Source organism: Salvia hispanica, chromosome 2, assembly GCF_023119035.1.
Source record: "Salvia hispanica cultivar TCC Black 2014 chromosome 2, UniMelb_Shisp_WGS_1.0, whole genome shotgun sequence".
Lineage (NCBI taxonomy): Eukaryota > Viridiplantae > Streptophyta > Magnoliopsida > Lamiales > Lamiaceae > Salvia > Salvia hispanica.
Window position 1 is genome coordinate 28,771,611 of NC_062966.1, and position 11,483 is coordinate 28,783,093.

At 36.8% G+C, this 11,483-nt stretch overlaps 1 protein-coding gene across 1 annotated transcript; it reads left to right on the forward strand.

Annotated features, from left to right (window-relative positions):
* Nucleotides 1–2,561: 2,561 nt before the first annotated feature.
* Nucleotides 2,562–5,010, forward strand: LOC125206719 (protein FAR1-RELATED SEQUENCE 5-like). The gene is made up of 5 exons (XM_048105958.1): nucleotides 2,562–2,571; nucleotides 2,810–2,907; nucleotides 2,994–2,998; nucleotides 3,093–4,329; nucleotides 4,501–5,010. The coding sequence occupies exons 1-5, from the start codon at nucleotides 2,562–2,564 to the stop codon at nucleotides 5,008–5,010; spliced, it is 1,860 nt and encodes a 619-aa protein (XP_047961915.1).
* The last annotated feature ends 6,473 nt before the right edge of the window (nucleotides 5,011–11,483 follow it).

Genomic DNA, 11,483 nt, shown 5'->3' on the forward strand with positions numbered 1-11,483 from the left:
TTCATATGATTTTTGTCAATACTTGGTGAGGAAGAATACGTCAAAATCAACTTTAGGAAATTTGTTTGAAGCCAGGTCCCGGTTATCGTACCAACGACTCAGCTAGGTCGGGAATCTCTTCCTGATCAGTTGGATACACTCCAATTCACATACGAAAACCAGAAAAGGGGGAAAAAACCGGACATCCCTTCAGGTCCATTACTAAAAGTAGTAAAGGTGAAATAAGACAATTAACAAGGGACGGATTTAAAATGAAAACTGAGACATATAATGGGAGACGGTGGGTGTATATCATTTGTCCTTGTACCAATTCAAACTCAAATTATATATTCCCATCGTCCCATAAAAATATAGGCATGATATGACGAGAATTAAGATAAAATTGGTAAAATAAGAGAGAGGAGAGGAAGTCTAGTTAAAGTAGTGTTAGTGTATAATGAAACCCCATTATTAATGTTTTAATGTTGATATAAGTTGTAAATAATTTGATTTATAAACGTAATAAATTGAGATAACTCACCATAAATGAAAATGCCCACATTTTTATGGGACGAATAAAAATTAAAAGTGCACATATATTTATAAAAAGGATGGAGTATTTATCTATTATTATTCATAAAAATATGAAAATAGAAACCCCAGAGCCGGCCCCCAGTTTAATACACTTCAATTATGAGATGTTAGATTAATCATATATACAAAGTCATTGCACAATTTAGTACACTTCAACTATGAGATATTAGATTAATCATATATACAAGTCATTGCAATTTAACTAAACTGGTCTCCTACATTTTTCTGTGTTGCATATTACCAACTTGCTGGTACATGAGTCAACCCCACTAACGGCACCGGTAAGCATTGCCTGCCAAATAGACTATTTTTATTAGACGTAACAAAATTTATGTTACTCCCTCCGTTCTATTAGTATAGTTACAATTTCTTTTTTCACACTTAATAAAATTATACTTTCTTCGTCTCTTTGTAATAGAAATATTTCTTTTTGACATAAAAATCAAGAAAAAATTGTATTAAGTGAATTAAGTAAAAGAAAATAAAGTAGGAAAGGAAAAAGGAAAAGAGATGAAGAGCGAATAAAGTAAGAGAGAATAAATGTGTTGCTTTTCGCCAAAAAATTTAATGACTCAGCTGTAATGGGACAACTCAAAAAAGAATATGACTCAGCTAAAGAGGGACGGATGGAGTAATAAATAATTAAAGTGCAAAGAGAGTAAAGTAAGAGAGAGAATATTGTAGAGTCTTTCTCTTACTTTACTCTCTCGCCACTTAACTATCTATTATTAATTCCTCCGTTCTTTGTTAAATGGATAGTGAATAACGTAAGAAATAATAAAGTAAGAGCGATGAAGAGAGAATAAAGTAAAGAAGGGCGTTACTTTTTTGCCAAAAATAAAATAACTCAATTATCTTTAGAACTTCTCAACAAAAGTGACTCTATAATCTATTAACAGATGGAGTATCAATTTTTCAAAAGAGTGTGAAAAAGAAATATGCCAACACTAATGGAACAATATAATATTTTAAGGTACAACATATCGAGGTCGACGGATATAAATAAATTGCTTACGAAGAAGCTAAAACTGTAAGACACATTAGCATAAGCTTCGATGGAGAAACACATAATGTTCCAAATTATGGCATCTTTGGCTGCAGTTGTGATCCTTAGCCTGTTTGTGAGGCTGTATAACTCGGTGGTGGCTACGCCGCGGAGGCTGCGACGGCTTCTGAGGGAGCAAGGCATCGGAGGGCCGTCGTCGGCTAATTCATTGCGGGAAATGTCTTGGAGATCAATAAGCTGACCCAGGCGCTGAAAACGACGTCGGAAGATCCTCATAACTTTGCGGCCCAGCTGCAGTCTGTTTTCCACAAAATGGAGGAGGCAATTCGGTACGACTTTTATATTAATGGCACGTATGAATTGTTTGACTTGAAAAGTTAAGATTTTGTATAGATTTTATAATTATGTTTTGAGCTTATAAAACCCATGCGTTCTCATTCTAGGGTTTAGATGTTTTTTCAATCTTTCGAGGCTGTGTATTTGATTATCCGTCCTACGTACATTACTTGAAGCGTTTCTTTTCGGCATGAGATTTAAAAAAGTTGTGTTTAGTGAGTAAAATAAAGTAGAGGGTAGAATAAAGTAAAAGAGAAGAGAGAACAAAGTAAAAGAAAGAATAAAGTAGGTGTGATTAGATGTTTTGTATTTAGCCAAAAAGAGAAATGACCCAAGTAATTTGCGGAGGGTATCAGCTAAGCCATAAGTTAATCCACCATATAATACACTAATGAAAATTAGACATGTGGAACCTATTTTTAATATTAAATAAAAGATTAAAAATATAAGTTCTCATAATGCATCATATGCTACACCAATATTAATTAGACACTTGGACGATCTTTAATAATGACTAAAAAGGATTAAAACTAAAACCTAGCCTTTACATATTGAATATATTTACGTATTAGGAAAACCCTTTCATCTTTCCGCTCAAGAAACAAAATTTTTATCTGCCGCTGCAATCTTCTGCTGCTTTATGTCGATGTCAAAAGGTAATCACTTTCAAGTAATGTTTATCACTTTGAATAAAACAATTTTAGACTAGTTCTTTTGTCTTAATATATGGATTTTGCTAAAAATCTTTGAAGTTAATTTATAAAACTATCACAGGGGAGCAACTCGTAATATAATACAGAGTACAATAATTATTTACTTTATTTGAGTTGTAACAGGATTGGCATGGAGTAAAAGAAATAGATATTGAATATACGATCTTTTTTTCTTTTGCAGATATGGATGACAATGTATTAGAAGACCACATTCCTAAGATAGGGATGGAGTTTGAAACAGAAGTTGAGGCATATGATTTCTATATGAAATATGCTAAGGTAACAGGTTTCGGAACTCGAAAACTATCTGCTCATAGAGATCGAATTACGGGCAACATCTTGGACATTAGTTTCTGCTGTTGTAGGGAAGGTTTTAGAGCAACAAACAATAGATGTGTTACAATTAAGAATCCTCGTCCTGAAATTAGATGTGGATGTAAGGCTTTGATGAAAATCAATTGTAGGTACAGTGGAAAGTTTCAGATTGTAAAGTTTGTTGAGGAACACAACCATGATTTGTGTGATCCGGAAAAGTCTTACATGTTTAGATGTTTTAGACAAATGTCTAATACTCAGCAAACACAAGTTGATGTTGCTCAAAGTTGTGGGTTGGCTCCAAAGAAAATAATAGATGTAATGGCAAAGGAAGCTGGCGGAATACAACATCTTGGTTTTAATCATATTGATTTGAAGAACTATTTGAGAACTAAGAGGACTTTGGAGATTAAACAAGGAGATAGTGGAGGTGTTTTGCAATATTTACAAAGGATGACAAGTGAAGATCCACATTTTTACTATGCTATTCAATTGGATGTGGAAGATCTAATTACCAATATATTTTGGACTGATGGTAGAATGATACAAGATTTTGGTCATTTTGGTGATGTTGTTTGTTTCGATACGACATACAGTAAACATCGAGATGGCAGACCAATTGCTTTGTTCGTCGGTGTAAATCATCATAAACAAACAACTGTGTTCGGTGCAGCATTATTATACGACGAAACAATTGAAACCTTTGAATGGTTGTTTGATGCGTTTGAAGATGCTATGATGGGAAAGAGACCAAAAACCATTTTAACGGATCAAGATCAAGCAATGAGCGCTGCTTTAGCTTCCAAGTGGCCATCAACTTACCATCGCTTGTGTGTTTGGCACATTTTTCAGAATGCAGCAATTCATCTTTCCAATGTTTTTGCGAGTTTCAAGAATACCTTTGCAGCTGATTTTAGTCGTTGTGTGTACGACTTCGAAGAAGAATCAGAATTCATTGATGCATGGAATGGAATGTTGGAGAAATACAACCTGCAAGATAATCAATGGTTGAAGAGAATGTTTTCTCTAAGAGAAAAATGGGCTTTAGTTTACGGAAGAAACACATTTTGTGCTGATATGGTTTCTACACAACGAAGTGAGTGCATGAATGCTGTTGTGAAGCATTATGTAAATTATAAAAACAATATTGTCGAGGTGTTCCATCATTTTCAAAGGTTGATAGATGATCGCCGTGAGAAAGAGTCGGCAGAAGATTTCAAGAATGCTCAAAGTTCACCTGTTATTACATTTCCATTGGAAATTTTGAAGCATGCGGCTGCCGTATATACACATAAGATATTTGCATTGTTTAGTGAGGAGTTGAGGAAGGCAATTGAAAGCAAGATTGAAGGTGAGAGTCAACTTGGAACTTCTGTGATATATAAGGTCAGGCCAATTCATCGGACTAATGAATATATAGTCACATATGATTCCATCGAAGGTTCCATTTTTTGCAGCTGTAGGAAGTTTGAATTCTCGGGTATTTAATGCTCACATACTCTAAGAATCTTAACATCTATGAATGTTGTTCAAATACCCGATGAATATATCTTAAAGCGATGGACCAAACATGCTAAGGGTGGAACATCAAGAGTTTGTGATGTAGGAGTTGGCATTGTTGATGAAAAAACAAGAAAGAAGCAGCGGTATAAAGAATTATGTAACTCTTTCATGCGTGTGGCAATAAAAGCAGCTGAGAGTGAAGATAGCTATACTTCTGCTTTAGATTGTCTCTTGAAAATGGAAAATAGTGTGGATGGAATGATAGGGAAGGCAAATACTGTACCAATTGAGGCAAAGGACGGAGATGTTGCAGTTGATGATGAAACCAATGAAAGTCAAATTAAAGGCTTGAAACCTAAAGGGAGAGTTACATACCATTCGAGTAAGAGGCCGAAAAATGCTTTGGAACAGGCTATTAGTAGAAAACGAAAACCAAAGCCAAAAGCAACAAAGAGTGGTTCGCAACATGCTTCTTCTATGCAGGAATCCGAAGAGACTACACTCATTAATGATGACTACTGGAACGTGACATACAATGCTTTTGATCCTCAAAGTACATCATAATTTTAGTCTAAGCAATGCTGCAAGCCTGCCATCATAATTTTGGTGTTATTGATTGTTTGACAGTCATTCATGGTTAACTTGTATTAAGTTTTGATTAAGATTTTTGTGGGAGTTTCATTTTTAATTTAAGAGTTGCATTCTGGGAGTTTTGACTCATTTATTCTATTGTTTTAACTATTGTTATTGTGTTGATATGAACATTTTGGTAATCGTGACCTTGTACTTTTAGTTAGCATTGGTCAAAATGATTTCTGATAAATGATTTTTTCTTGATCTCGACCTGCTTTCTTTCTACAGATCAAATAGCATGATTTTGGTTTTATTATTGAATGGATGGAGTTGAGTTAGTAGTTCAGTTAGTTGTTTGGCAAATCTGTTTGAACTGCTAATATTTGCTCATGATCTTGATAAAAATTCTTGTTTGAGCTGCTAATATTATACTTTGAAATGAATTGCCACAATGACAAAACTTGTTTGCACAATTGAAATATGTAGCAGGCTGAAAATCGGTGATATCAAGTTTGAGCCTTTTATATTGTTCTTCAAATGAAGTGGCTGGATTGAGCAAAATCTGCTTAGCACAAAATGGGAGCTATCGAGATTCGATAAGCTAGGATACAAACTGATTAAGATTCCAATGGTAGACAGCTCCTCTTCATACTGCTGCTTCTAACACACTGATAATTCTTCCCAATTAGCAATGTCAAGAAGCTCAACAAAATGTCTACAAAATGACCGTCAGCGTATCCTTTTGTGTCTAATTAATAGCATAAGGTGTATTAGTTTTAGTTTTAATCCTTTTTAGTCATTATTAAAGATCGTCCAAGTGTCTAATTAATATTGGTGTAGCATATGATGCATTATGAGAACTTATATTTTTAATCTTTTATTTAATATTAAAAATAGGTTCCACATGTCTAATTTTCATTAGTGTAGTATATGGTGGATTAACTTATGGCTTAGCTGATCCCCTCCGAGTAATCTGGGACAACCCAAAATAGAATACGACTCAAGTAACTTAGGATAAAGGTGTTGAAAACTAAAATGCGGAAAATAAAAACACTCAAAGCTTTATCGACTACATTGTATTTAGTTTGAATTGTTGTTGATACATGGAGTACATAGGTATTTATAGGACATCAGATATAAATATACCTAGGAACTATAACATTGGAACTCTACATTATAAATGGTATTCTCTTCCCAATAGGTTGGGACTCCACACATTCTCTTCCCAACATACTTGGGACACCTCAAGATATATTTTCAACACTCCCCATCAAGTTAAGTATCGAGTTTTTCGACACTTAACTTACACGATCTTCACTTTGATAAATAGTTTATATTCGTATTTAGGAGTGCTTCAATTTTTCTGGTGGCAGTTTAGCTCGTGTCTAGAGCCATCTTTGGCAGTTTTAGCTCATGCCATAGGAGCCATCTTCGACAGTTTTAGCTCGTGCCATTAGGAGCCATCTTGGCAGTTTTAGCTCGTGCCATTAGGAGCCATATTCGGCAGTTTTAGCTCATGCCATTAGGAGCCATCTTCGGCAGTTTTAGCTCATGCCATTAGGAGCCATCTTGGCAGTTTTAGCTCGTGCCATTAGGAGCCATTCTGACAGTTTTGATTCATGTCGAGGAGTTACGCTTTTGGATTGTAGCATCCCAACATGGAAAGATTTGAATCTCACACCTTCAACCCGTCACTAGGAAGCAGGCAGCAACCTCTCCGGACCACCTTCCACCGTGAGCTCTTCACGATGGCCTCTGCCTTCTTCTCAGCGGCCTATATACTGCCAATAGATGGCGACCGCAGCTTTCTGAATGACATCGGCTCCACAACTGCATCGCCATTTTTGATGGCCCATACTCTACGGCGACGGGCTGCTTTCGCTTCTCTCTCGAACTTCCAACAACGGCTCCCTTTGCATCCGACTCCACCTATCTCCGGCTTCATTCCTGGTGGGATTCCCTCCACTAGTGGTTCTCCTGTTTTGAGGACGAGTGGTCCAGTACTTGGTCAGTTTGTCGCCCTCTGGATAACTCGTTGTCTTTTCTGTGGCAATCTTCACCCTGAAATAGGAGACCACCTATGCCGAACTCTGCGGGGCCTCTGCTCCTTAGATCCTTCTTCTCCGGCTAATATTCTTTTCTTGATTACACCTCAAGATTCTTTGCTGCTTACTTTATTGGCTAATGGCTATGGATGTAGGTTCAATAGCTCCCCATTCAATTCTGCATCAGAAACAATGCGACGCTTCTCCTTCTCCGGTCGTGCTCAGAATGCAACACTGCTTTCCCTCACAGGCCTATTATGGCCAGTGATAGTTTCTGTTAAATTCTCCAAATCATTGTCCCACATCGGCTTGGTGATGATCCTAGCTTCTCTATATAAGTGTGGATAACCCTCCCCTTATGAGGCCTTTTAAGGGGTGAGTGGCCCATTCATAATATTTCTCCAAGACTCTTCTCAGTCGTAGCAGCACGATCGATCTTCTCCAGTTTTCATTCCCACCAAGGCCTTCATAACAACGGTGTGGCGACGCTATCTCTCTCCCCCTCGCCACGCAGATGTTGGCTGCTCTGCCTCTTCCTCAGCAATTCTCTCCTTGATTCAGAGATGAATCGTTTGACACTAGCTGCTCCACCATTCCTCCGATATCAAATCGGTCTTCTCTGCTCTCTCTCGTGTGTTTTAGCTCTTCTCCCACCGGCAGATCTTTGGCCTTATTGGCCAACATAGATTTGGGAGGAATTGTTTGGTCGGATACTTCCTCTCCCCCTCGGCCGGACAAACCGAGGACTCCTCTGTTTTCTTCTCCGGCGGTGTTGTCGCTCGATCTAGCCGTTGCCTCGCCATGGTCAGGCTTCGTCATTGATGCCCGTTTGAAATTTAACTGCCAAGAACTCACTGTCATCGTCTTGGTTCAGCCAAGCGCCAGCACCGCCAGTTCCAGACGCGGTTGCTGCCGCTGCCGTCGTGACGCCGTTTCTGTTGGGTCTTGCTATGGTATTTTATCCGTAGCTTTTTCCAATCTCTTTACCTTCATTTGTTCTTCTCCGGGTGAACAACAGTGATGCCTTCTCAGACCCCTTTCTGGTAACCTTGCTCCTCCTTTCCCGACAGTGTTCAGTGTTCTGCCACTCCTCTCATCTCCTCCGGCCGGTTATTGTGGTTGGAGAGGAAACGTCCAATAGAGTGTACTTTCTCCCCCTCTCTGGTTGGACGATTCCTATCTTGTTTGAGGGAGATTTGGCTAATGGTGTGATTTTGGAGTATAGCTGAGTAGAGCGTGGGTTGAAGGCAAAAGATTATCTAGTTTGGCGCTGAAAAGTTGATTTCTTTGATAGGCAGAAACTTGAATGTTGGTGCAAATATATATATTTTTTTTTGAGATTTTGGGGTTTAGGATTAACACAGATTCAACCAAACCTTTTTTTTTTTTTGATTTTGAACAAACTAACGAAGGATCGTTAGCTGCTCTGATATCATGTTGAAAACTAAAATGCGGAAAATAAAAACACTCAAAGCTTTATCGACTACATTGTATTTAGTTTGAATTGTTATTGATACATGGAGTACATAGGTATTTATAGGACACTAGATATAAATATACCTAGGAACTATAATATTGGAACTCTACATTATAAATGGTATTCTCTTCCCAATAGGTTGGGACTCCACACATTCTCTTCCCAACATACTTGGGACACCTCAAGATATATTTTCAACAAAAGGGAGCATCTTTCTAGTGTTATTGTTGCCTGAATTATATTGAGGTCCATATGATACAATTTTCAGTTCTCTTTTTACAACGCTGTGGGATAATTGTCATGACTGTTTGTCTTATTCGTCGACAGGTGATATTTATACTTTTACACTTGGTACTACACCGGTATTAGTGGTATTCGACTCTGATGTGATAAAAGAGTTAACTGCCTCCAAATCGATCGATTTGGGGATACCTTTATATCTGTCAAAAGATTTGGGATCATTGCTAGGAAACGGCGTTTCTGCTGCGAACGGAAAATTATGGGCTTACGAGAGGAAGCTTATGGCTCCCGGTGTAAACTTGAACAAAATCCAGGTTTTACTTCGTATCAGTCATTTTTCAGTTTCGAACCAGACCATGATAGAACCAATTAGTGATAAGCGGTGAGTAGGCCATGAGACTTAATTATATAGTGGCTACAATTGTCTTTAGCATATTTGTTTGTATTATAAACTTATTTACCAATATGCCATTATTCTTAATTGTAGGGAATGAAAAGCTCTATTCAACAATCAGCAATAATGCTGATAGATTCATGGAAAAAATTGATTGATGAAGAAGGTGGTAAAGTAGATATCAAAGTTGATAATCATCTCTTTAAATTCTCCGGTGATGCGATTTTAAGAGTTTGTTTTTGAAGTAATTATGTCGAAGGAGAACAAATTTTGGAAAAGCTTCAACATACTACCATTCCAGGAATAAGGTTTCTTATTTGCCATTCCAGGAATGAGGTCAGATTATTATTATTATTAGGGTTTAATATTGAATATAACTTGTTTTATTTATGGATGAATCAAAGTTTCTTACTATTTACATATGGTGATTTGAAGCTCCTGAATTATTGGATTGGGGAAAATGTTTTACCAATTAAATTGCGCGTAATTATCGACAGTGATGACATGACTTGTCATTGTGTCAGAAAATGACCTAGAGGGTTAATATTTTTTTTTGGGAAATAATTATAGGAAAATTATTGATTAATTAAATTGATACAAGTAGATCTAATTACTACTATATTTTTATAATTTCATGATGATGTAGATATGTCCCGACCAAGCAAACAGGAGAGAGTGGAAGCTCCGGAATGATATCAAACAATTGATCACCAAAATACTTGTAAAAAAACATGAAGCTCACATTGAGGAAAATATGCTGAAATTTATTCTTGAAGGAGCTAAAAATAGCAATCTGAGGCCAAATGAAACTGAGGATTTTATTATTGATAATTGCAAGAGCATATTAACAGCTGGATATGAGACCCTTTCAGTTGCAGCTTCTTGGCTTCTGATGCTCTTGGCTTCTAATAAAGAATGGCAAGATCGAGTAAGAGAAGAGGTTCTCGGAGTTTGCAAAGGACAGGTTCCGGATTTTGATTCGATCAGACACTTGAAACAAGTAAGTTCATTACAACCGAATTTGCATAATGTGATACTTGATGCGTTTTTTTTTGGTCACGTGAATTAAAGAATTGATGTTTAGTTAGTTAAGTATGGATAGAATAAAGTAGACAAATGAACATAGAATAGAATACAAGAGATAATAAAATAGATACTTAAAGAGATAGTTAAGTAGGGATGTCAATTCAATTCGAAACCCGTGGGTCGGCCCGAATAGCCCTGTAAAATTAGTGGGCTAGGGCTATAATTTTGTAACCCGAATACAAAATGAGCTAAACGGATTGGCCCGAATGGGTTGATGGGTTAAACGGGTTGGCCCGAACTGATTGTGGGTCGGCCCAACGGGTTGCAACTTTTAATTAAAAATATTAAATTTTAGGGGCTTTTGTATTTTTGAATTTCATGTGGCACAATCATTAGTCTCCTTCATTCTACACTTTTCCACTCGATCCCACACTATCAACTTTCAAGTTCCACTCCGACTTATTATTCCATCGTCTCATCATCTGGCCTATTGTCTTACCACCACCAAACTCAATCAAGACAGAATTAAGAACTAACTCATCAAAATATCAATATATTTATCATTTTAATAATGATTCATCTAAGATATGTTTTTTAATTTTCATAAAGAATTAATACCGAACAATGCCAAAATAATAATACGAACACAAGCTTTAGTTCAAATTGATTGATTTAATTTTGATTTATCTTTGTTTATGTTGTAGTTGATCGATATGAAAGGCTTCTCTCCAATTGAAGAAAACTATGAAAATTTGAAGATTTTATATGATTATAAAACTAAGGAAGGAAAACGTCTTATCAATTAAACTATAATTTTTCATCTAGTATATTAATATGCTCGTCACAGATAATTTTCTTAACAGCTGACGATGGTGATCTATGAATCGTTAAGGCTCTATACTGGGGCGCATGTAGGAGCAAGATACGCAATAAACGACCTTGACTTTGCCAATATTCGTATTCCAAAGGGTGTTATTATATGGACAATGACAACGACTTTGCATACGGATCCAAACATCTAGGGTCCGGATTCTTACAAATTTAAACCTGAGAGGTTCGCTAATGGCATTAGTGGTGCGTGCAAATTCCCAAATCTGTTCACCCCGTTTGGCTACGGTACAAGAATATGCTTAGGGCAAAACCTAGCCATGGTTGAACTAAAGCTTCTTTGTGCTCTGATACTATCTAACTTCTCTTTCTCCCTCTCCCCAAAATATGTCCATGAGCCAATTATGAATGTACATATCAAGCCTGGAAATGGGGTCGATCTCGTAATTGAAAA

Excerpts from the sequence above, each read along its gene's own strand:
- LOC125206719 (XM_048105958.1), top strand. Across the intron at positions 4,330-4,500 it reads GAACTTCTGTGATATATAAG|CGATGGACCAAACATGCTAA; the intron begins GTCAGGCCAATT and ends TATATCTTAAAG.